This window comes from Boleophthalmus pectinirostris, unplaced genomic scaffold (genome assembly GCF_026225935.1).
Source record: "Boleophthalmus pectinirostris isolate CB_2022bp ecotype Guang Dong unplaced genomic scaffold, ASM2622593v1 HiC_scaffold_7, whole genome shotgun sequence".
Taxonomy (NCBI): Eukaryota; Metazoa; Chordata; class Actinopteri; order Gobiiformes; family Gobiidae; genus Boleophthalmus; species Boleophthalmus pectinirostris.
This window is the reverse complement of record NW_026571473.1, coordinates 16,434,095-16,461,562: the sequence shown is the minus strand read 5'-3', so window position 1 is coordinate 16,461,562 and position 27,468 is coordinate 16,434,095. Positions and strand designations below refer to the sequence as shown.

Sequence of the window (27,468 nt, the reverse complement as noted above, 5' to 3'; positions counted from 1 at the left end):
TAGTCTTTGCGACTTGATAATTGCACTTACTCAAATTGCAATTTAGATGAGATTGTGATATTATGTCCAGCCCTATTTTTGGTACTTTCCAGGAAAATTTAATAATAAATAAATGCTCATCTTCAAGATTAAATGGGCAAAAGAAAATATAAGAATAAGATATGAAGCTACTAATCAAACTAAAGGCATTTTGAACTAAATATTTGGACAGAACTGGTGGTGAATTGGTGACACCCTGAGCAAATGAATGTGAGATTAAATAGTTTTCTACCAAACGTCCTTAGTAGCTTTGACATATTTTTTGTATAGGTGCATCTTCTACCCAAATAAGCAGAAGATGAATGAATAAACAGTCAAAACAAAACGTACAACAGTTTAAAGTGTAGTGGCGAAAATTGAATCCGAATGTAGCTCTTGTCCCGTTGCTTGAGTGTAAGGTCAACTCATTAGTTTGACACCCGTTGTGCAGGAGCGAATAAGTATTCAGCTCAGCACATTTTAACGCATTTTCAATCTTGACCTAGTGGTAGACATATGTCCACTCCAAACTTTAACACTCCCTCATGTACCCATCATTTCCAATTTATTTCCCTGGCCTTGCTTATACATACAAGTCTCCCGTTGAGTAAATTGCTGCTAAGTGCCTAGTGCCACAAACATATTTGCTTTTGAGCGACTATGCCTCATTCAAGCCTCTCTGTCTGCACCAAACAAGACAATAATTACAGTAACGTCGACCTGTCTGGCAATCATTTCTGCACTGGAGATTTTGTGCCGTGGCTGATTGCATTTCACAAGTGCAACCCCAAACTTGTATCGTGTACTGCCTGGACAACCATTTCACAGGAGCTGCAGTTGCTTTCGTACCACCACAACTCACAGACTGATAAACCAGGTGCACAGTAACTCATGCAGCGCTCCAGGCTACAGCATTATGTCTGGGAGAAAACAGTGGGCCCTGTACATTTAACAAAAGTCACTAAGGAAAATCTATAACAATATTTTTCAGGAGGTGTGCAGTGGAGGAGTGCAAGGCAAACGGTAATTACAGTTTACAAAAGGTGACATTGCAATGCTTTGAAAATATATTTGAGATCAATTTAAATGCATAGTATACCTGTTAAAAGTATTGTATTTTTAAATGTTCCGAATAGTCCAAGATGCACTTTATAGACTTGCTGAATGTGATAATGTTTAATTTTCGGAAAATTTTTTAACATACTGTATATTGTAAGTGTGATTACTTACAAGATATTGAAGTAAATCATGTAATTCAATATATACATATAATGATCTAATTGCTCTTCACACTTGTTTAATGGATGAATAATAATAATTGAGTTCTAATATACCTATGTGTGTGTGTGTAAGTATATATATATATATATATATATATATATATATATATATATATATATATATATATATATATATATATATATGCAATGCGGACACAAGACAAGAGTAATTGACCACTTTGAGGTTATGGAAGTCAAATTCCCCTTAATTTTCATGATAAATTTAAAAATAAAAAAATATAGATATTTTTTTCACAAAAAAAACAAAACAAAAAAACTACTGATTAAATTTAAAGTTTGCTATCTGCTATAGTAAAGAGTACCTAGCAGAAGACCTCGCAAGTTATTTAAAATTTTAAACTTTATAAAAATGTTAATAGCTAATAAAACATTAAGCCAATTTCAAATTTTAAATGTGTTTTTTGGACTAAAAAACAACTGTACTTTGGACATTGGTTATCCCATTGCAGGTTAGCCTCTGTCGAGCCCTTTAATTTAAAGCTTAATATTTGAAATTTTAAAAGTCTTTGGGGAAAACAAGAAATTGACTTCCTCAACGAGACTGCTCAGCTCCGAGTAAAATGATAGCACCCTGATATTCTAAAAATATGTGTACATAGATTTGAAATGCAGCGGCACATCAATCACAGAGGCTCTGATTTGAATGCGCTGTGCGTAGTGGATCTAATCGTATTTGAGTGCTTTGATTTCCTCCATTAGGCTGCCCGTGGAGCATGCAGCCAATGTGAAGAGGGGCTGCTACACTGCCTCAGCTAAGCAGGGCCCCTGTACCAGCACACAAAGCACCGCCACCACCAGCACGAGAGGTGGGAGGATGAGACGGCCAGTGACAGGGAAATTATAAAACAATGAATTCATCCAAGAGATGGCAGTTTCTATTCTGTTTGCATTTTGCTGTAGTCTCCAATGCAATAGCTTTATTACACCTTTCTGTGCAAATCAAACAAATGTAAAATGACAAGGGACATCACTGTTTAGGTTCTAACCAGGCAACAGATGCAGCCACGTCTCGAAGCAGACAGTGAGATTTTGATTTTATGAGTTGCTTGTGCCGTAAGGGAATAAGAGCATAAATCTGCACCATACAAGTGCAGTTGAAAGCAAAGAAGGTGAAGCCAGGATATGCGTAATTCCCCAAACAGCCCAACAATAGTTTTTGAATCAACAAAGCAATGCTGTTTTTGTCGGGGTGTATACTACATATATACAAATATAAGGGCAGCATGCTAAAGACTGTGTTTATGGATGATGCAGCAAGACTAACATAATTAAAGGTCCTGAGAGGAAACAGTCATTTAGTTTGTATTATCCTATATGCTCTAACATGTGCGTGTGTATAAAAACCCAAAAGCAAAGCGTGATGACAAAATACAGCAGTTGTCCATAAATCAAGGTTTAAAAAGACGCTGTGGGACATAAAACAAAACACATGGTAAGTATGGATTTAGTCATGCAGAAAAATCTTCTGTGATAAAGCTCAAATGACAAATATTGGATAGTCCATACATTATTTATTTTTTTTCTCTGCAGAGTAATAAATGTGTATGTTAATGCATAAGCTAAATCAAGAGAGCATAGTGAGACATGGTGAAATACTAGATACACGGTTCGGTATATTCTAATACAAAAAAAAATCTAAACAGTGTAAACAATTTGTATTAGTTAGGAATGCACTAATCCAGCTTTTTCAGCTCTGATACAATATTATAGTAAGTATCAGTATAAGTATAAGTACCTGCCAATACCTGATACTAACCTATAATAATAATAATAATCTAGAACCAATATTCGATCCAGTAAAATTTCTTGGATCAGCGTCATTATTGTTATCGGTGTGTCCCCAATCAGAATATATAAGAATTTGTTTTTATATTCTCATTAAATTCTATTAGCATGATTATAGAACTGCACCAGCCAACCAACCACCACCCCTGAAGGCCCCCAACCAATCAGAGACTACTATTGTCACTGTCACCACCTAGTGCGGAGCGTGGAAAGATGAAGGGAAATCTCCTTTGAACTTGACTACTCCCTGCGGTGAATTAGGTCCCACTGACCAGAGCCACGACTCCGAGCCCTGCGTGTATGACAGCGAACCTACACTGGCTTCCAGCAGAGAAGAAGAGGGAACACGCAGCTGACTGGCCTCACCCCCCCTCCCTCTCCTGTCACCTCTGTCACCCCCTACCTGTATCCTTTTACTCAACGCGCTGAATTTTTCGGTCTGTCACTGCGGTGAAGACAACCTGTGCTTAGTGTCCGTCAACCGCTGGCATTTACACCTGTCTCTATTCTGCACCAATAACCTTTTATAGCCAAAACGCTGTTCAAACAAGACTCGAAAAGGTGAAAGTGAAACCAAATGATTCGCAGTGTACTCCAATCTGGCATAACATTATGACTATATGGACAGGTGTAGAGAACTTGACACCACTGAGACACCTGTTAATGCATTACAGTAACAATGTGCCACCTGCTTTTTCATGGAGATTTCCAGGAGATGTTCCACAGTATGATATTAAACTTATGTAGCTCAATTATGTGTTTAATTGCCAAAAAATTCATCAAAAAATTCAAAAAGATTCATCAGTTGGTTTCACTTCGTGAACCTCGCAGCGTTAGAAATCGTTGGCTCGACAGTAGGCGGGTACTTTTTTTTATTTAACCAGTCGCGGCTATTTGGTCTGTAATGCGCCACTAACGGGGCTAACTGGTATATTAAGTTTTTACCAAATTCCGTAGGAAGAAGGGCAATAATATCTTTCCCCTTGATAAAATTCACCAAACATTCTCTTTGTTCTGGCTTTAAATCCTCGATCCAACACAGAATGTATGGCTTTTCGCTGATTGGCTGGTGCCCGAAGTCGCACTTTCAGGGTTTTTGCAAACCGTCTAGTGTATTCCAATTCCTGACCTAGTCCCTGAAGAGAAATGAAATTGAGTGGAGGCACTAGGTGGCGCGAGCCTGGCTAATGTGCACCTGTTCTATCTCCAAAATTTGAGGTAATGCTCTTGCTATTTTCGCCTTTTTACTATTTTTGCTACTTATTTTGAATTTATTATTACCATTACCACTTATGCTCTTTGATATTATAGTTACTGAGATGTGTGAGCTACTGTGTCCAAATAATTTCCCTTGTGGATCAATAAAGTTTGGCTAAGTCTAAGCAATGCAAGAGAAGGCAGATCATCCACCAGGAAAGTTACATGTTTCTTAATAAGGGTGAACTAAGAAAAGTGTGCTAAAGTACATGATTTGAGTTTTGTCAAGCACCAAATGATGATTAGATGAGTCAGAACTGCTTTACTGGAATGATGCGGTCTGCTTCAATCCAATGGGTCGGATCCAATTTCTGTGAAAGTTCATGCGAAGTCCAGTAATGTGTCAGCGTACATAGTAGTTTAGTTCATATAGCCAGGTGCACATAACACAGCATATCCACTGGGTGTACTTTCCCACACTACATCACAAACTGTAACTTTGACAAATGCGGCCAAATGCGCTCTGACAAAGTGTGTAAATGATTATTTGTTCCTTTTAGAAATATCTAAGTCAGCGTTGCTTGGCAAAGTTCCAGCAGATTCCCCTAGAAACCGTGAGGCCCTTCATAGGTTTCTCATTTCCAAAGTATGAAAGATGATAACGATAAAGCCGTGCTCTCCATGGGTGGGGAGTTTTGGAAGCAGACAGAAATAAAATGAGTATGAATCGGTGTTGGGCAGGGTGATTTAAGATAAGGCTCTCACGACTACCAGCTATAAATCAAAGAGGCATCTGCTGTAATCCAAGCACATTCCTTCGGCATGTCAACTAACAACTGAATCCTGTCTTCACCCCTCACTCAGGAGAGCTGCCTGTCACGGCTCGCTGGGAGGTGCAGCTCGTGCTCCAGTTACATCCTGCACAATTAAGTCCCTTTGAAGTGCGTTTTTATCATTCATTTCAACTACTGTATATCTGTGTCGGCCTAACGCGCTGTAGTTGTAATTAGAATGTAATGGGATACTTTTACTCAAGTCAGACTAGTCTCAGTGTTTCTTTGGGGCAGGTGTTCAGCCAGATGCTCCACCTAAATCTCTGCTAAATAATAAGTGGAGTAAACTAAAGCGTTTTTGTGCTTAGAGGCAAATCTGCACTACACTTAACTCAAATTTTAAGGTAGGGCTGTGCTCTTAATCCAGTTTTGCTCAAATCATTGTAACTGAGAGGTCAACTGTCAATCCTCTGTCAGAAAGAAAATGAGGTTTGTAGCAGAGTTCACACTTTAGAAGGAGATATTTGACAATTTTTTGTGTTAAATGGCAATTATTAAACCTGTATTTTTCATTTTCTCATTTTTCATCAAGGCATTTTTATCTGTTTTAATTATTATTACCATTTTAATTAATATTACCAATAATATTTTTGCTCTTTGTTATTTATTGTTATTTGTGTAAGCTACTGTGTCCAAATAATTTCCCTAGTGGATCAATAAAGTTTGTCTAAGTCTAATAAGACAAACAAAAATCAAATTGAAAATCATTATTGATCAATATGAGGGTCAAAACCTCAATTGGGGTAGTAGTAGTTGCAATAAAGAAAACAGCAGCAATATTTCACATAGTTTAGATTGTGAAAAAAGTATTATCAAATTCATAAAATTTTTCCAATTGTAAGTTCTGCTAATGGTTTAGTACAATGAGAGCTAACAATAAATAAAAGGAGACAATACAGAACAATGGTTTTTCTGTAGTCACAGGCTTACAGTACATCTCTCTACATTAAATAGGTCCATTAAGCAAACATGCATAACACTCAAATAATCCTGTCAGGAACATTTACTGGTCTGTGACACAATTAATCCTTTTGCCTTTGTACTAAACAGGCTAATGTGAACACAAAGCACACTACAGAGATTTATGCAGAAACAATGCCACCTCTGACCATTGCTGCCCAGTCTGTGCCGCCTATAATCCCGACAGCCACACAATAATCTCATTACCTTTATACTATGGCCTGCTTTAATGTAATCCACTCAAAGCTGCAGGAATTAACCCATAGGTATTCTAGCAGGCAGTCCATTCTCCACAGTAGTATCGGAGGGGATAGGTTTAACACAAGTCACGGTGAGGGATGACTATTGATCTGCTCCTAGTCCTGCTACTTCTGAATATGGAATCACCCTATTCTTAGTCAGAGGTTTCAACTTTCTGTTACGAGTGGCATTTTGAGGACTGCTCATTCAATTAGAAATGTTAATTGCTATGGCTATGAAGTTAATTATCCACCACTCTGAAACCCATGGATGGCATTTTAGCAACGTTCTGTCTGCTCCCTTCATAATAAAAAATTACACTTGAGTTTATGCTGGTACATCATCAATAAATTTGATTAATCTGAGGTATATGTTCTTATTTCCATTCCCTCTTTGGATTAGCCTACTGTGATTACGTGGTGAAGGTTCCGTGCTTTAAAATCCAATGAAAGGCGCTTTACAAATAGCACAGTACCTCCGTGATCCTCTGCATTTATCCAGGATTACAGCCAACATCAGAAGATACTACACGTGTGCTGTAGTATGACCTTAAACTTAATGTATTTAGCAGTTATTTAATTGCGATTACGATTTACTTCTCAAAATACCTTAAAAAGCATGGAGTTAGCTGTCCACAGATCTGACCTGTAATTTGGCCTGGTGATGTCACCTGCTTCTTTCCATGGATATAGACGATTAATGCCATTGTGGAACATTCCAGGCTAAACAATAACATTTCCATGGAGACAAGCAGGAAAAGCTACTTTAACTTTCTTGACACTAATGCTAAATTACAATATATTGACTTTGTTACATTTGGACAGGCATAACAAATGAAGGGAATAATTCTTAGATCTCATACAAGAGCCTTCTATATCTGAGATGGAATGTATTGACTGATAGAATACTGAATATGAGCATTAATATGTATATTAATGCTCATATTCTGATACATGGTCCAATCAGAGCACTGTATTTTGAATATTGCATTATATCATAGCGTAAAAAATATAATTAAATATATTTTGTTTTTGTTTTTTGCAATGCATCAATTTATGTCAAAACACATATGCATGCACTAAAAGAGCTGTTTGCTTTTTTCTCACTAATAGTGGGCAGTTCAAAGCCAGAATTACATGATGAAGTATCGTCATGCATTCCTCTGATTTTAGGGAAATCATTGTGTTCTGAATACCACCAAATAAAAATGTAACTGTACTGGAATACAGTACTCAAAATTAGTATTCGTAACACGTATTTTCAGTACATATATTCAGTTACTTCTCAGCTCTGTTCATAAGTGCTTCTTGTGATAGGACACCCACACACATTGGTACTCTTCTTGAACAGGCTGTACTCAGGTTGTGTTATTATTACCACTGGTGCTACAGGTCTGGAGAAGATAACAGGAATCAGATGAAAGGAGCCTCGCCAACATATGCACGGTATACAGCCACATACACACACATGCGAGGAGCCGGCCTCTGTAGTTTTGCCAGGGTGACAAATGCGATCTGACAGCCTGTGTGTCTTTTATATTATGGTTAATGGCTTCACTTTGAGCAGGCACGGCACGCTGCTCGTCAGGCTAATCTTTCATGTGCGTTATCAGCTGCTGTTTATCTTGCAAAGGAGTCAAAGAGCTAAGGTAACACACGGATAGCATTTGTTGTAGCTAATTTGCCACATTTAAACATATTGGGAGTTAGCAGTCTCTCGCTCCGGCGGCTGTGATTTTACAGAGCGTTTTGTAGCGCAGTGTTGATCGAGGAGTTGTTCAAGCTAAGTTAAAGAAATGACACGCGTTACACAGCTCCTGGTGGTAATGATCTCCTAATGAAAAAGGGAATGCAACAAGTTAATAAGTCAGTCAATTCAAATGTATTTCAGTCCGCTGCCATTGGACAAAACCTGTGAAAAAATACCAGTAAAATTGTAATATGTGTAAAATAGCTTCATGATCTGCTGCGGGGAAGAAAAAAATCATTGCATATTTTGTTATGTGTGGATATTGACGGTACAAATTTTGAATGATGCTTGCTGTCCCTCCTTCCCAAGTTGCACCGACTCAAAATCGTATGGAAATCCGTCTTATAAAACATTGTAATGATTTATAATACATTTGTGATGCATTTTGATATCAACAAATAATAACAATAATACACAAAGGAAATTGGATTACACGTCGTTCACAGCGAGCTCCATTGGCGGCGGTGGAGGAGAGCGTGGCACATGATTGCTTGTGCATCAGCAGTAAATATGAGGAAAGCTGAGTGAAATTCATATTATTTTCCCTTGAGTCGTGTCCTGGAGAGCTGCATGGATTCTTGTCAAAGGGAACAGAACATGACAGAGAGATCATGTAAGCATTGTTACAGTATTTCAACATACAAGTCAATGAACCAAAAAGATCCAGAAAAATGTATCATTAAATCTAGCCTTTTGTGTATGTGTAGACTTCCAAAGCATGGACACAAAACACAGAGCTGACCTTAACATCTGCCATCGGACTAATTCTGGTATTTTTACATAAATGATCATTAATATGCAAACCTGAACAAATAAAAACGTGATCAAACCTTAGATCTTGACTTGAGCTTGGAGGCGTCTCTATCTCAACCAGCTATACACAGCTATATTTGCTTTTCTTGCTACATAAATATGTAAAATATTTGTTGTACAATTAGAAGTATCAGTCTTGTAATAATAGTGGCCAATAGATTAGCAAAGAAGCTTGGCTGCTTATTTTAAGGAATTCATTTAACAATCTGTAATTGAAATTTTCCACAGTATGGCATATATCCAACTATATCCAACACGATATGCAGGTGATGCCAACAGGTCAAGTTACAGGTCAGATCTTTAGAGAGACGTTACAATCACAATATGAATGCATGTTTGGAGAGGTGTTTCTTAGCAACAAAAAGGCCTCTAATGAAATAAATGCAAGGTTTTATATGTGGAAGAAAGAAAGAACATCTCCATGAAACCAGCATTTGGTGGGCCCTTCACCAGTAAAGCTACATAGAGCAACTTTAAATGTAATTGAAATGATTGAGATCGTTAATTACAATATAGTGCAGATAAGTGTATGCTTGCTTGGTTGTTTGGAGGTACAGGTCTGAAACTCAGCATCAGATAATATATAGCGCCACAGCAAACTCCCTGATATAAATCGCACATGTCAGGGAGAGGAGGGAGCGTTGTGATGTCTGGTAATAATTATTTCACTATGGTTTGTTTCACAGTCAGACGGTAATCAAACAAGAGACTGTGCATCCCCTTGGCTATACGTGGGACTCAGTGTGCCCATAATCTCAGCAGCTTCTTTTCTCTTTTAATATAAAACATCTCTGTCTGACACAGTAAATCCTAACCCTGGGTTGGCTGTCTCTGCTTAAATCTTGTTTGCTGTCAGTGGGCACAGTGTGCATGGTAGTTTAGCAGCAGGAAAGATATAGGAAAAAGTATAATTCTATTTTTTTCTTACATTTTAGAAAATTAAAGAAGTCAGAAGTCCCATGGTATAAAGGTATAAGGCTAAAATGTACCTAAGATAATATAATCAATACTAGAGGTAGAAACTCTGATTTGGTGAAATATAATAATGCTCAATTTGTCACTGAAGTGGATCTGAGAAATCAAATTTAAAATTTTGTATTAATAATGTTTAAAACAAAGAAACAAAACTACAATCATAAATTGAGTCATAAATTTTGAATAGCTGGCAACTTCAGAAAAGCAACATATTCCACAACACTAGGGGAAAAGTATCTTAAACAGCATTTGTGCATATGTACATAAACACACACACACGCAACTTTCCAAAAACATCCTATGATCTGCATTGGGGAAACATTTAGCAATTAGTGAATTAGCATTGCCAGTTCTCAGGCATTTGGATGGTTGGAAGGAACTAAAGGAATAGCCTTCACGCTCCCTAAAAATATCTGCCTCGATCCAAATAAGTACAAATTGTAACTGATCAGATTGCTTATAGTAAATTATAGCTATAATTTCACACAATAGTCCAGTTAATGAACCTATGTAATCCTAGTAAAGTCTGTAAAATCTGTTTATTTAATCTACTTTCTCAAAATGCCGAGTCTGAAGATGCTTCTAAATCCTGGAATGTGCTGCTTACTGCCCTCATTGAACTTGATTTGAGCAGTCTGAGCTGGGCTTTAGCTTGGCTTCAAGAGGGACACCAAACAATTACACACACGCACAAACACACACACACATGAACACACACAAAAGCTGCAAAGGCCCAGCACGCTTGAGAGACCACGGAAGAAAGGACTCAAGGGCAAAGTTATGGCCTAACAAAGGGAGCTTGTCACACACTTGCAAAAAAAATCTACCGAATCTACAATCCCTGATCTTGCTACTACATTTTTCTCATGCAGCTAGTAAAAGATTATGTGGCATGCCAGGGTAGTTGGTAAGGGAGTGAGGTCAGGCTGCTTTCAGTTTTGTGTTTACAATGTGATTTCTGGCCTTCCAGGAAAGTCCAAGCTATTATTCCGTATTAAAACAAATTTCCTGTCTCTCCTCTTTCACAGCAGGCTTTTTACACTGCCTGGTGTGGCCGGGTATTAACAGCTCTAAACACTACTCCCATTCACCATACAGCCACAAAGTCATAGTAGGTCTTTTGGAGTAAGGTGTGGACAGTTGTACAATGGCTACAAAGTGGAAAATGAAACAAGTAGTAAAAATGATCGATGAACTGTGCTTTGTAAGGGATAACAGTGACAATAGGACTGCAGAGGGCAGCACAAACTACTAGAGGCAGAAACTATGATTTGATGAAATGTAATAATGCACAACTGGCCATAGAAGTCAATCTGAAGAGTTTTTTCTATAAATTATTACTTTTTCTTTTTTTTTTTGCTAAAATTTATAGAGAGAACTGTAAGTTGAGTAGACTTCTTGTTAGTTGAAGTTTTTATTATATTACAGATTTGACCCATAAAATTCTAACTTCAGTGCTTTCATTTTTATTTTCTACACAAAATAATTTATAAATATTGTTATTTTGTATTACTAATGTTTGTAGAGAAACAAAATTATACCTGTAAGTTGAGTAGACTTCTTGTTGATTTTTGGTTTTATATTACAAATCTGATCCATAAAATTGTAACTTCATTGCTTTCATATTTATTTTCTACACAATGGTGAGAGACATTTGGCCTACAGGACTAAATAGTTGCTCTTAGTGCCACTTGAAAAAAAACTTCAAATTTCAACTATTTCGCAATTCATTTTGTCTGTGTCTGTTTGAGCCTGTTTTGTCTCTAAACGCTACGATGCTGACCTCCATGTAAGCACAGCTCAGGACAGGGATGAATCATGCATTGCTTATTAGAGGAGCTGTATATTCATCAGACTATAAAAGGCGGGCTCTCAGGGGTAACGGCTAATGCGCACAACTCACGGGGGTCCAGAACAGCTGAGCGGGTTTGCACGGGGAAGCATTTTTGCGGTGCACAAACTCCAGGAGTATTGTTGTGGCCACATACCGCGTTTGGGGAGCGAATTGGCTAAAGTAGCGTCGGTGAGAAGTAGCTTGTAATTTCCAACAAATTGGGTTATTCTCCTCTTTGTACATCTGTTTGTTAAATTCTTGTTTCGTTCAGAACAGACATTCCAACAATTAAATATTTGAAAAACTTACATTTGTGTGGGTGTAAGCTTCTGAATCTAATTTTGCAATGTGGGATAAATGAGGGATTTTCAAAGCTCACCTGCGTCCCATTGAGAGAACCATTTGTGCATACTTAATGAAAAATGTGTTTCTATACGCTTATTTAGTGGTTGGAGGCCACACTAAACCTTGGCAGAAATTTAGCGAGAAATGGTCTTGGTACGTGCAAATGTACTCTTCAAAAGTAATACTGATAATAACTGTTGCTGCCACATCAGTAGTTGTTTATGGGTCATCAGGCTTTATTCGTTTTTGTCAACATGTACATCAGAAGAAAAGGAAAACTCAAATTGGGGTTTCTTTTTTTGATCAATATTGCAAATGTGATAAGTTTTGCATTAGAAATAGGGTTCTGTTCATGAGAGAAGACTGAAATATGAGCTGACAAACTAATACAAGAATCCCATGCATTTCAGAACATGTTCAAAGAGACCAAAACTACAGGTAGAACAAAAATGTTTCTATCAACGAGACTGGATATTATGTTCTTTGCAGAGCACATTCTATTATCTAAATAATTGCAGCCTTTGAGACTAATTGCACCAACTGAAACTGTGATTTTGGTTCAATAGTAATACAATGTGCATCCCTGAAAGGAATACAACATTTAACTGAAAACATATGACAAAGGAATAAGTCTATCTTTCGTTGCCTAGATATAAAAGGAGAGGCAACTAAAGCGCAGCTAAATGAATGGATTACAATGTTGCTTAGAGCCAAAAGAGGGGCTTACTGACCCAATTACTGTCCACTTCCAGTGAGCTGTGACCCCATCCGCCCTCAGCCCTAATCCTACAAGAGATGATCTGGCCTCAACACCCGTCGGTTATTGCACTGGACAGCGACGCAAGCGTTTAACAGGGTCTCAGCTGTGACATGATTGTGAACTAATACTGCACTGAGGCTTAAAGGTGCACTGTGGAACTTTTCTGGTGGAGTGTGTGTCAGTTTATCTCCATGGAGCTTGTTTTGCCTACAATGTTGATCAGTATGGTATTATACTTATCTATCACTATCACCATGGAGATTATGAGTGGTTTGGGCATGGCCAGGACATTGCATAAGGTACATTTCATAGCTGGACAATTTTTAACAACCATTCACTTTTATTTTCACTCATGAGAGGCAATGTCACCTACACTTAACAGCACTACGTGGGTATTTGAAATAAAGCAAGGAGACATCATAAAAATATCTTCTCCTCATATTACTCACGATTTCCAAACCAATTTTTGTTTTATTAAAAGGTTCTTTCAATATTCATTTCCTGAACAAAAAGTATACAAATGTCTTAATAATTGCAGTTTAACACAAAAAAAAAGTTACATTTCTTTCCTCGAAGTTTGAACTCTGCTTCAAATCACATACATTTATGGACAGAAGACAGGCTTTAGACTCGGATAAAAAGTTCAAAACATATCCTTGACCATAACACATAACTGAATCTCAATCTCAATTCCAGTTTGACTCCATAACCCACTTGCAAAGCCTTTTCTCATCTAGACAACAATATTGGATCTCTCCTATAAAGGGCAACTGTAACTTCTCTATTGAAGTGGATTTCATTAGGTCAGATCTGATCCCTAGCTCCTTTAGCACACTCACCAGATTTACCACAATATAGCTATTTTTCACTACAACTACCACAAAAGCAATGGGGTCCTTTTTTGGAGCTTGTTACAGTGTGTAGCGAAGCAGGCACAGAATGGAGCATCAAGATATCAGGCGTGAGGGCGTCCGGTGACAGGCAGAAGAAAGTGCCATCATTTATGTGTCAACAGCAGCCATGTGGGAGGACAAGTTTATTGACATCTTGATGATCATTCTGGACCATTCTGCTTGCACTCATCGACTGCAGCCTCAACATACATTAGTGTGGAGCGTGGCCGGCCTGCATCTTTCATTTGTCAAGAGGATGGAGCAGGCTTGGTGTTGACAGTGGAATAAAGATTTGTAAACGTGGCAGCTGCCTGAGCTAATGCAGTGAGTCCGTATCCGTGTGCATTCTTAAACGTATAGTACAGGATGTTCAATGGGAAGTAGCACTGTGATTTCTAAGTCGGTGCTCATTGTCTATTCAACAAATGAATAAATCAATTGTGATGCAGCTCGCCTCTACGACAGCTTATTCCAGGAATCTGTAAGAGCCACACCAGGAATAGAAGCAATTGTGTAGGTTACAGTGCCTAATAATAACAACATTAATGTATTGTTGTGAATAAATTATGGGATATTGCTGTTTTGGTTTTTCAGCACTAGATAATACTTGCAACTACAGTTTGTTCATTTCAATGTAGATAAAGCAAGACATTGTAAATGAAAAATTATTTATTTTAAGAGTGGTAAAACCTCACATGTGTTGAAATACTAAGGGCAAACACAATTTAGGATTTAGTTTGTATATTGAAATGTCTTACACTATTGTTGAATAAAGTGAAAAATGTTCAGAGTGACTTCTATCTATACTATTGCATTTGAAAAGTGATACTGCAACAGAAAGGTGCTACTATTAATTAAATTGTGTGTAGAACAGAGCAGTTAACTTTGATATCATATTCTCATCTATTTATAGAGTTTTATACTTCATCTGTTTTGTGTATCATCTGGAATGAATACACAGAAGTGAGAAGCCTAAGATGCTTTACCTTGCTATACAGAATCATGAATTATTGTTGTTATTTTTTAAGAGCGACCCCTTCCCACTCCTGTCAATACAGAAGTGGATTATCAAACACTATAAAAAATGAGCTGTTGGGATTATCGACAGAAAAGTTGCCTCATCAGCGTTTGTATTGAGCATTACGAGGACTTAGGACGGTGGGTGTGAACGGGATTAGCGTAATTACTGTTATTATATTCTCAGTGTAAAGGCTATCACATGCCTTAGCTGTGCCGGAGCTCTTGACAGTTAAATGAAAAATATGCCCTGCTGATATGACCCTGGATGATTGAACCTTTGCTCTGTGGCGCATACTTTTCTTTCACTTCAGCTCAGAAACCTTGAATCCACACACCTTCAGAAGTGTCTTTTTATAATAGCCAATGGAGATTTGGAGCTTTGGCATCACAGGGCCAATGATCCAACCTTGCCTGGGGCCAGACTTTGCACCTGTCCGGACATGTATGTTTGCAAGAGGTGAAAGTATCTCTCTCTCGCTGTACCTAAAAAAAGGCATATGCTAGCAGGGGTCCCTCAAGTTGTATGGTAGGCAACAGGGACTGAGAGAAAACCTGGAGAGTAAACCTGCCCAAATCCTCAAGAGGCCAGTCCCTTAAGATAATGGCTCTGAGGTGTTGTTTACCACTATGGTCCAGTCACTCTTACCCTATATAGGCTGCTGACTGCAAAAGCAACCATAACATACCTACAACATATTGCATTCTAAATTAAAAATCAGTCGACTGAGGAACCTGATACATACATTATGGGATTTAGATCTGATTTCTCCATGCTGCTGACCTTCCAGGAACATCCCTGTGGTCTCTTTTTCCAAGGTAAAGAAGGAGTCATCTTCTTAAAATACCATTAATCTAACAATAAATACATCTAAATATGTTTATAGAGGTCTAAACTACAGGAACAAATAAATAAAGAAATAAATACATTTGTATATTTTGTTATTTGCTAATCTTAAATAATTGCAGCCTTTGTGATTTGAGAATTGCCCCAACTCAAACTGCAGTTTCGATTTGACTGCAATATATGCTACAGCTCAACATTAAAACCTAAATCAATCCAGAGTCAAAGCTCAATTACAATTTTACTAACTCTGTCAAGTGACTGGTGACAGCACAGATTTATGACATCATAAAAAGTGGGCTTGTTCTTTACTGGAAATAGAAAGATGTTCCTGGAACGTTAGCAACAAATCAGATCATGCTATCAAAGACAGCGGGAAGACATTTTGAAATTAAGCTCTACACAGGGGTATGTGAGTTCTTACCGTGAGCTGGATCAGGTGGGCCAAACTCCAGATTGTATCTCAGGACGTAAAAATTATTCCATACATAGAGCTGATTATCTCTGGGATTGTAATCCACTGCAGCGATGTACTGGTACTGGTTGGGAAAGTGGATGTCTACATATTCCCCGTGGTTCTGTTTGGTGTTGTAAATATAATCAATCAGGCTCTTGCTGACTTCACTCTCATTATCTTCGTAGGTCGAGCGCACTACATACAAAACTCCACAGATCATGAACGCGTTGGAAGCTGAGCGTTTGTCATAGGCCGTGTCCCAAGTTGCCTCGAATCGTAAGGTGTAAGGGTTCAACTGACTGATCACCATCATGCCGTTGTTCTGCTCCGTGGCGTAAATCACCCAAAGGCCATTTTCATCCACAGCCAAATCGATGTCCGTCTTTCCGCCCCACTTGTACGGCGATGTGTCATGGTAATTGGCGTTGTTGATGATGGCTTCTCCACTTTTGATTCGAGTCCGCAGGTCAAACTTCACAATGTTGCGCGTACGTTCCTTATTGAAAAACACAGCGCCGTCGTAGACCACAAATCCAGTTCCGTCTACTCGGTGGGGCAGTTTGTACGTGATAGTTTGCCTCGCGTTTTGGAAATCATCCAATGAGGAGTATTCTATTAGTGTGTCTGTCCTATAAGGAGTCCAAGGCATGAAGTAGATTTTATCACCGGCTTGAAGGGGGTCTTTACACCAGGCGCCGGCTTGTTGCTCCGCTTCAAACAGAAATGAAGGATCACCAACAGCTTTCAGAGTCCCAGGACAAAGAAAAACTAGTGGTGGAAGAAGAGTAAAATAAAAAACAATACAGGTTAACATGTGAAAAGAAACCCATTATAATTTGCATCTAAACAATCATGTTAATCTCTATGTCCAGTTTGTTTAGCAGGTCCATGAGGAGTGGGGGACAGACACACATTAAAAAGTGGCCAAAAACACAACTAACACTATAGCCAATAATTAAAAAAAAAGTATTACAAGGTGTTTGGCATTGTGCATAGAAAGAAAAACAGAACTAGAAGTTATTAAGCAGAATGTGGATGTATATATAGAGGTATTACAAAATCTGAAATAAAAAGAAGCCTCAAAGACATCTACTGTTGGGAGTAAAAACAGAAATAAGGGAAAAAACTAAAATAAAAAATACAGAAAAAACATTTGGTCCTGTGAACAAAAAATACTGCAGCCAACTAAAGTCACTTGGCAACAAGACGGGAGAGGTTATGAAAGAGCAGGAGTCACCACAGTCTGAAAAATGTATACGCAGAGTTGTATCTGTAGCACCACCTTTTTACTATAAACCTGTGGTGTGTGTCATTGTCAAGTGGTGAAAATTTTAAGAACTACTAAAGAAGGCAAGTTTGTATATCTGCTGAGGTGGTTTTGGTTGTTGGAGGCATTCGTCTTGACAGAGAAGAAAGCAGCAAGTGGTCAGGTGTGGAAAAATGGGGAGAAGAGTGAAGAGATGTGGGCTCAAGGAGGAAAAATAGGGACAGTAGAAAGCAATAGGCTTTGAAGAACAAGGGCCAAGAATCACTGTTACCATGGCATGCTATGGAGGAGGGTTTGAAAGCCAGGCAATATGAGAGATTCTGCTGAGTAGCAAAAAGCACCCAGGGAGAATGAGAGAAGGAAGCCCCTGTGGACCGCAGCCAACATGCCCCCATTTACATTTTTGGCTGCTTCTGTGCTGTCTTTGCAATGACCAGACTCACTTCCCTTGATGCACTACAAAAGGCGTTTTAGCATTACAGTCGGGACCAATCTGGAGATAGTCTGTGATGGGCTGTAGGGGCCACCATGGGAGAAATAGGAAGTTTACAACCAGATGCCACAAAACAAGGAGCTAGGGTTTGGATCGTGTCTGTTATTTACCTTTTTGCTCCACTTCTATTTTAAGCGTTGGAGAGAGAATGAAAGGGGTGCAAGGGAAAAAGAAGAGATTAATATGAATTAACTACTAGAGCTATATGATTACATATGCAGAAAAACGTTAGGAGACATTGACAAAGTCCAGGAGACCTATTTAGAGAAGGTAAGGTATTAGTGAGATACAAGGCATTCAACTGCCAAGGCCGTGTATATTATCATGTGGTCATCATCAGTACATGAAAGGTTTACAGTGGTGTGAGGCAGGATCATTTAAAGGTCTAATATTAAGCAACTCCTGACTCTTGTGAGCTTTTAGCCTTGTTATATAATACTGTTACCTCATCAAACATATACTTGAAGTTGTGTTTAGGTTCATTCATACATGTTTGAGTAACCTTTCATTGTTATGCTGTCTACTTCACCAAAGCTTAAAATACTCCGTTCCACCTTGTTATGCCCTGTAGTGGTAGTTTTCAAGTTAACAGCTACCTTTTACCTTTTGTTCAGAGATGGGCAATACTCAGGCTGACATTATCCAAATGATTCTAGTGAAGGTACATGGATTTAAAACACAGGGGAGCACTTCCTATGTTACCATATGACATCACAAGGTGAAACAGGGTGTTTTTAGATTGCGAGAAGAACTAATCCTAAATATGCAGGATTTGTGTGTTTAAAATGTGTGAATGAAACAAAACATAACTCCAGGTATGTTTTTGATGAGAAAACAACATTATAACAAAAATTAGAAAACAGCATAATATGGGCCCTTTAACTGCTACTGCTATGCTTGACTTTCCTTATGACTTTCCAAGCATACTGGTTTTATACCTTAACATTACTGTGGATTTAACATGGCACACAATCAGTACAATTAATTATTTTAACTGGGTGGCAGATTGTCCATTGCAAATAATAATGACATTTCTTTGGGCTTTTCCAATCAATTCAAGTCAACTTTATTAAGAACGCAAAGCATCGGGGCCATAGAGGATGTCCAAAATATGACAAGAATGTAATGACTATGAATTCAATATTCATTCTGTTCTTTTTACATGGGTACTACAGTACAGTAACTTAAGTTGGCGTTTTATGCGATCTGAAATAAGGATAGACACGCACTATACTGCTGTTGACATAAAGATTACCAGTTTTGTATAATATAAAAGTTTTGTATAATCTATTTAAAGCAATACTAACTAGTTGTCACTCTGATATATTTTGTGGACTTCTAAATTGGTTATTTAAACAAGCCAAAAAATATTTATCATTTTAACAACATGAAGTTAATGTGAACATGCTAATCCACCCACCACTGTAAGCCTTCCATTGGAGCGGGCACCAAAAAGGAATTAATAAATTGCTATGTTTGTAAAATGCAATTAGACCACAAGAAGCCAAATCTGGCTTGGTTTTGCCATTTTAATTTACCAACTTTCTACTTGGCCTTATCAAGAAAACAAGTAATCAGTGTTAATCACTGGACCAAGCTCCATTTCTAAAGCACTTGGCAGTTGAAACATGGATTAATTCAGCAATAGAACGTAATTAGTCTTTTTTTTTTTTTTTTTTTTTTTTTTTTTTTTGTCCTTTTGTGTGCAAGGCTTCCATACATTATAAGAAATATTTAACAAGGCACTCATTTAAGTTTGCTAAAACTCTGCCAAGCAGTTAATCAGAACTATGAGGTTACAAACTAAATCTGACTTTACTTCTCATATATTAACATGTAATATCGAAACAGACAAACAGCAAAACTAAAATTCTACATGAGACAGTGTATGTTACAGACATGCCCGGTCAACCCACACATCATCTACACATTTGGCCCGTTTAAATAACTTATTCACTTTTAATGCATTTCATATAGCTTAATTTATGAGAATGCTCAGGGAAAAAATGTTCTGTTGCTATTGCTGTTCCACAATCATAATTTACATAATTTGCTGTAAACTTTTTAGGCTCCACTCATTTTGGACTTTGAAGCTTTCAAATACTAATCTGTTATATTACAATTTCCACTGAAGTCACTGGTTTCTCAGACTATAGCTCATATGACTTTAAATTACCAACTGCAGAAGAAAGCAGCATTTTTATTGTCCCAAAATGCTTCAAATTAATTAAATGGATGTGTAGATTGACCCAAGCTTTAGGGAGAAAAGAAAAGAATGTGAGTAAAATGCAACACAAAAGCAGGAGTTCTGCCAAGGAAACTCAACGGCCCTGTTAACAAAGAGATTGTGAACAAGCGCACAAATTAAACTACTGCAGTGTCCTTGACGATAAGACAACAGGCAAAGAAACCGTGAGCATCTGAAAGGGAAAGCACGAGACATGGCGAAGGACGTGGTGACGTTAGTAGACATGTAAAGAGCGGAGCAGTGGAATCAGAAAGGATCTCAGAAAGGTGATGAGGCTTCCTGAAAATTGCACAAAGGAAGGGAAGAAAAATCAGTAGTTTAAAATAGCAACATTCAAGAACAGACATGGCACAACCCAGCCCACGCCAACCATAAAGAACTCAAAATCACAAGACATTAAAGGCTAGTCTACGTGAGATGCTTCGTGGGATTCTGCAGTCACACTATTGTTTATAGAGACGCGAACTACGATATAAAGGGGAGTGCGAACTGTACGTTACAAAGGGTTACTGACATTTGATGTAAGATGAGATATTTAGCATCGGGGACTGCGTGCCCAATGACTCAAGTTGGTGTTTTATGCGATCTGAAATAAGGATAGTTGGGGATTATTAGGTCTTGCTATCTGAACATAGTGAGCGCTGAACAACCTTAATAAAGAAACATCTTGACTTTTATGTCGTCTGATTTGTGCAATTACTAGGGCCAATTCAAAAGGGTGAGTCAGTGCCAGGTGGAAGCGCATTTTACATCCTTGGCTTGAACATGGAGATAATGTTGCTAATGAGGGCAGTTGATGACAGGAACTGAATTACAGCCCCAAAACGGTAGAAAATGTTGGCCGTTTCTTTGCAATTTGAATCTCCAGGAATTGCACTAAGACTAGGTTTATTATTTATTAGTGTATAATAAAAATAACATCTGCTACTGTGGTAAACTTCTGGGTAAATTTATACGAGACAGATGCAATGGCAGTTTCTTTGGTTAAGAAAAATAAAATAGGGCACTGTCTAGAGGCTTGTCGTTGATCAGCTTAATAGGGATTTAATATGTTTTCTTACAAAACAACTTCTCAAGTCTTGTATCCAAAGAAAATCCGCTAGATCCTAAGCTGCTAGACCCCACTGCTACGGTGTTAGTTGTAAAACCTAAAAGGTGCACTGTGTAATTTTCTTATAATGATTATTTGTATTTTTAATGATTGAATTTTAATTTGGCTTTCGTGAAGCGTTTTGAATTACTTACTATGTTCTTGTTTGCCTAGGAGGTTCCACAGTATGGCATTCAACTTATCTCCGTAGAGACGCATAGGTTGCATCCCCAAGCCAAGTTTGATCTGTGGAGAGGCAATCGCACTCATGTTTTGGAGAAACTTTTTAAGCACTAAAAACACCCATGAGACATGTTTAATGCAATGCTGTGGAACATTCAGGCACAGTAATAGCACCTCCATGGAGACAAGCAGGTGATGAACTCTACATCAGTAAAGTTACACAGTGCACCTTTGATATTTGACAATAATATGGCACTAAACGCAATTTCTTTTGGAAAATTTTGACGAAATACATCGGTGAAAACTGGAGATTGGTAAGGGGCAAATCATATGAGGACTGCCTATAGAAAAGACAATATAGAACGGGACATATACTTGGGGCTTGAGGGGGGAGAAGTGGACTGGACTGGGCTTGTGTGGACTGAATCAGACGGGGAGAACACTAAGCACTTACCGGGGCAGTTGCGATACGAAACATTCTGAGTTCTTGATCCTATTCTGGTTGGGCATGGACCTTGAGAAGCATAAAAAAGACGGAGGGGCTACAGACATGCATTTCTGAAACTTTAAGTGAGTTGGAATTGGACCGGCTTGCAAGTTTGGCCAGGGCACAAAGTCCTTGGGCAGAAGATTAGTAAGTGTGCAAAAAAAATAGTGGCAGAATACAATGATGATAACAGTAGGTGGACGTAAAATGCACCTCTGGGCTAATCCTGCTATTAAGGCTTGAGGTAGCAAGACATAGAATCGATACTGCACTTATGAGACATTCACTCACAAGTCAGCCAAAAACACTAGAAGTAAAGGGCGCTAAAATTGGGCCCGCTCAAAAAGGTGACTTGGAATACTTATTTCTTATTCCAGTTTTAATTACAGGTGCTCAAAGCCTTGGCGAGGTTAACCTTTAAGGTGTAATGAGTTTCCCCATCTAATGGTGTTCACTAATGTGTTCTGATTTAGCTGTAAGGGAGATGTACTCGGACAGCTTGGATAGTAATGAGCAGTCTGGGATGTGTGTTGCAAAAGGTTGAAAATGTTATTTATATACAGGCTTTATCTTATCTATAGATATAACTAAATACTATTTCACTGTCATATCAATAAAAAAAAAGGCTCGAAATAACTATCTTGTAAATGTTACTTAAGGCGTGAGTCAAAATTACACATTCAAAGCTTAAAGGACAAAGAGGTGTTTAATTGAAAGGGCAGACTAAATGTTATTTGTTGGGTGATTTGGGGATGAATAATTTAGCATGGGACGAGTGGAGAAAATGGGTGAAATTATCAACTTGTTGACTTACAAGTGCAAGCCTGTTACATAATGAAACATCTGTGCGCATATCGGAACACCTGTTGTATGGATGTATATTAAGACATCATGGTAACTGCTTTTTCTGCCTCATAGACTGACATTGGCCTTCCCTTCTATTCTACCCATTCCTATAAACAGGCTTGTAGGTCCAGGCTGAAAACACGGTGAGTACATCAATAATAGAAGGCAGTACAGAGGAGGACCAAAGGCTTTCACAGGTCATATTTCATGAAAAGTTCATAGTGTGACACAGATGAAGGACGAGATGGGGAGAGAAAAAAAAATATCGCTGGAAGGTGTTGCGAGAGTGTCTGGACGAGGTAAAAACGGCAGAAAAAATTGAAATAATGACTTATAGGAGAACAGAGAAGAAGCCGGTGGAGTTAATAAAAGACAAATTAAGGAGCAGTGAAGGGAATGGTAAGTGAGGTGGTGTACAAATCATGACAGGAGGCTATACTTACTGTAGGGGACACACTCATACTGGACCTCCAGGTACTTGTAGGTTCCTGGACAGGGGTCAGGGAAGACGTCCGACCCTGTGATTACAATGCACTGGGTTCTATTGTTGCATCTGGAAGAACAAAAAAACAAACAAAGAAATTATAGAATGTGATGTATGTTCTATAGAAATTACCTGCAAGAAAGTCAACAAGCAGATTTGTAATACCTATGAATGTCTTTATTTACCCAGACTGAGCAATGACAGTGAAAAATAAACATGTGTATTCGGTGCATTCAGAAGCCACATGTGTTACACCAGATGGCACAACCCACATTTTAAAGGGTCCATATTGCTCTATTTTCTGATTTATGTTATAATGTTTTGTCCTCATCAAAAACATACCTGGAGTTGTGTTTTGTTTCTTTCACATATGTTAAACACACAAACCCTGCATATTTAGGCTAAGTTTTTTTCTCTCAGGCATAAAATACTGCACCCTGTGATGTCATGTGGTAATACAGGAAGTGCTCCACTGCGTTTTTAAACTCTATACACCTTCACTAGAATCTTTTGGATGATTTCAGGCCTAGAATTGACCATTGACCAAAAGTAGATATAAACTATCGCCTCGTGACATCACAATTTGGAACAGAACATCTTGCGTTTTGAAGATCTAGATGGATTAATGTATGTGTGTGAATAAAGTAAAACACAAATCCAGGTATGTTTATGAGGAGAAAACATTAAAATCTCACAAGAGTCAATTTTGTTGAATATAGGACCTTTAATCTAGGTTTGGGATTGATCAGCACATTCAAACGGTTTTAGAATTTTCCTGCCTCCTCGAAATAATTCATAATATATTTTTGTTATTGTACATATACTTTGTTCAGATTTGTATTTTAAGGGTTGTCACATCATGTACTCAGTGGGTTGATGTGACATTCTTTTACTTGATCATTTAAGTCTGCACCTAGAACCAACTCACCATTTTATTTTCTTCTGTCCATTTAATGCTGGATTCAATAGAAATAACTCATGCAAACACCTATTAATAAAGGTGAGAAGGAATTCTCAGGCAGCTGCATTTACAGGGAAACAAAGGTGCAGTGAAGTGCTTTTACCACAAGCTGCAGCTATCCTATTTAGCGTGTTAGCATTGAAGCCAGGGTCAGTGCTTTTCACTCAGACCTCAGCTGTGTTCTCCTCTGTGTGAAAGATAGGCTCTGTACACCTCTCCAAATTTTTCTCAAGAGTTCAAATCACAGCTATTAGAATGTGCGAGTAAATCATGTTTATAATATCTAGCTATAGTATTAGACAATATATGCGTTGATTGCCAATTCACTGTGTGGTAGACAGTGTATGTCGTTTAATTAATGGAAGCTCTTGGATTTAATCATTTTCATTATAGATGCTGCTTTGCTGCCACATAAACCCATCGAAGGACAGAATATGATGTAAATCCTTGAGCCTCAGGAAGACTTTATGAAAATATCATGAGGATAAGTTTGTAGATATTTAAGCGTGATTATACCAAGCTGGTGTTTTCTGAATTATACTTTTTTAATTAAAGCATACATTTTAACTTGAGCTTTGAAAACATTGCACAATGTACCAAAGGAATATGTGAACAACTGTGGATAAGAGGCATTGTAGTGAAGCCGATGCAGTGACGACCCCTGTGCTGGACTGAACCATGATAATGACATCAATACTGTGTGCTACCACTGGGACTTAAAATTCTATTGGCAATGTGAGGAGGCCGATCAATAAGTATGTTCTGCTGATTTAGCAGGGGCCTGAGAGAATATTTGTGTCTTATGACAGAGCAGTGTGTCCACTCACAGTGGATCATTAGAAAATGTATTACTGTGAACAGTGAGTGCGCTGGCTTTGTTTTGGGTTGCTGAGGTAATCACTGCTCAGTGTCCACATGTTATTAATATAATATTAGGTGTTTTAGCACTGGTTACTCTGGAGGTGTGGGCAACAGAGCGCAGACAAAAGGCCAGAAATTGGTGTTATTTTGGCTCTAAAACAGCTACAGCTGCATGGCACCTTTGTGTGCAATGAATCATTAAGTAAAACACACTGGCTGTTTTCACCAGGCAACAAACAAAAATGTTTTAGAATGATTAAAAGAAGATATTAGAGATTTGTAAGTAAACTCCTGCTGTTTCTTTACAAAGAAAACAAAGACATAAAAGATATCAGGTCAGATGATTCATATCAATGTATTTGTTATTATTTTCTTTCATGTTTTTGTAATGTTTGTTTTATTATAATTTTCGTTCTTTCAAGCATTAAATTCCGTGTCTGAATAACTTTAAGAAGCATAACTTGGATTTATTAGGGCCTTTTTGAATATTATGACATTTTTCCTCATGTAAAGAATACCATATAAACAGTCATCAGATCCATTTGGGAAATGAAGACATACTTAATATTACTTTTATGACAGAAAATAAAATCAAAATTCTAATTTATGACACTAATGAGACAAAGATGTTGCCAGCAGATGTCTTAAACAACAGCACATAAGCTCAAATGGCTCATATTTCTTTCAAAGCAAAGTTGACATAAGCGTTGATAGTGCTCTGTGATGGATGGCCCTCATTTTGGCGCAGTGCAGCCGGAGTGTCCTGATCTATGGCCATGTGATTCCATCTCATTTGTGAAACCTCAGGCTCCTCGTGAGACCAATAGAAACAGGCCCAAATAGCTTGTACTGTGCCTTGTGTTAGGTCTCAATTTACAAGTGTGTGCATATAATTGTCAGTTCATTTTGGGCTTGTTGTCAAAGTACATGCTAATTAAATAAATATAATGTAATGGGTTGCAATGAATGTGAAGTAAAATGAGGCTGTTGCAATTTTGCTCCATGGTGAAACCAATTGTTCAGCTGCTTTTTATAACGACAACAGAGCCAAATGTATTCAAGAAAATAAACGTTGAAAACAACTGCTGTTCTGTGATAAATGGAAAACATTTAGTAAGTGAGCTTTGAACAATCAGTTTGACATTACATAAAATTGTACTGGTTGCCATGGGATGACCATTAAGCCCAGCTAAATTTAGACTGATTTGAAAAGCCAAAAGGTTGTTTATGGCTGCTCCCTGTGTGCCCTCTAATAGTTCCCTCACAGACTCAATTTGACTAAAGAATCGCTGCAGTGAAGACAATCGCTGTGTAACTGGAGCACAGAGGCGGCATGAGTGAGGGCAGCGCATTACGGCAAAGGCACAATCTACTTCCTGGTGCTCCCAGTTAGAATTTCAATCAAATTAGCGTCTCTTAAACTCAAAGTGACCCGTCTGGCTCCATTTCATCTGAAATGCTGATGAGGTTCATGGCACAATTATCAAGGCAGACATCTCTCTCAAGAGGCAAGCCTGTTGATAGCAGACAGGCCATTGAAAAATTAAATCATTTCCAGGGCCACAGTGATGGCAGCAAAGAAAACAGTCGAGGTGAGTACACACGCCATATAACACACACACACACACACACACACACACACACACACGCATTATACACACACACATGTATCACACGTGCAATCACTGGCAGCACCAGTACACTTTGTGCTGTTTCTCTAGTGGTGCCTCAGTCCAGTTCAGGAAATAGGTAGTTAGGAATTAACCATTCACATTCCACTTGACTCTGGCCCAATATTGGATTAAGGCGTTCAAGAATGGTGTAATTACTGTCATATGCTGGAGTCAGGACTATATTTATTACTGAGGAGGGGGACTTCAGGACGGTCCTGTCGGACTCACATCCATCACTTACACCTATTGATTTTTAAACTAGCTGAGGTATAATCCATGTTACTAAAGTCAAAGGGATTAGTCCAGTGACATTTGATGGAATGAGCTTAAAGCATGTTTAGTATGAGAGAGGCGTCATGTTTAGTATGAGAGAGGTAGTTTGGGCAGAAAGGTTGTATTACTTATATATTTGCATTATATCATGTTAATATGATGTCATACCCCAAAAGTTTAACATTTGTTATGGGGTTCTGGTTGTATTGTCTAGGACAGAACTGTTTTCTTTTTGAATTTTTTTAATCAAAATATTGCCTCACCCACAAAGGTAAAATGGCCACTGTCCCCTTACTTTTTTTTTAACAAAACTCTGAACAAGTATAACATGTAAAACCAAGGAAATGTGACTAAAAAAACAAAAAAAACATTGTACAAAATGCAAAAGTTAGTGTAAGCTTCCTAGCATCCCAAACCTACAACAGACCCTGACCAAAGAGCGTTTGAGTTATTTGAGAATGAAGCCAGGTTTAATGGCTGGTGAACTTGTGAATGTCCCAGTGAAACTCATCAGCTCTTTATAAAATGTTAATCTGCAGAGCTTTAAATAAACACTGAGGTTGTATGTAGGGAGAGCAGGA

The 27,468-nt window shown here is 38.1% G+C and overlaps 1 protein-coding gene across 1 annotated transcript in view; it reads right to left on the bottom strand.

Annotated features, from left to right (window-relative positions):
• The window catches only part of adgrl2a (adhesion G protein-coupled receptor L2a), a 112,603-nt gene that overhangs the window by 33,939 nt on the left and 51,196 nt on the right, over positions 1-27,468 (bottom strand). Inside the window, exons 4-5 of the mRNA XM_055164668.1 lie at positions 23,079-23,188; positions 15,989-16,789 (exon numbers count right to left, since the gene is read on the bottom strand). Coding sequence (XP_055020643.1) covers positions 15,989-16,789; positions 23,079-23,188 — 911 coding nt within the window. The remainder of the gene's footprint in view (positions 1-15,988; positions 16,790-23,078; positions 23,189-27,468) is intronic.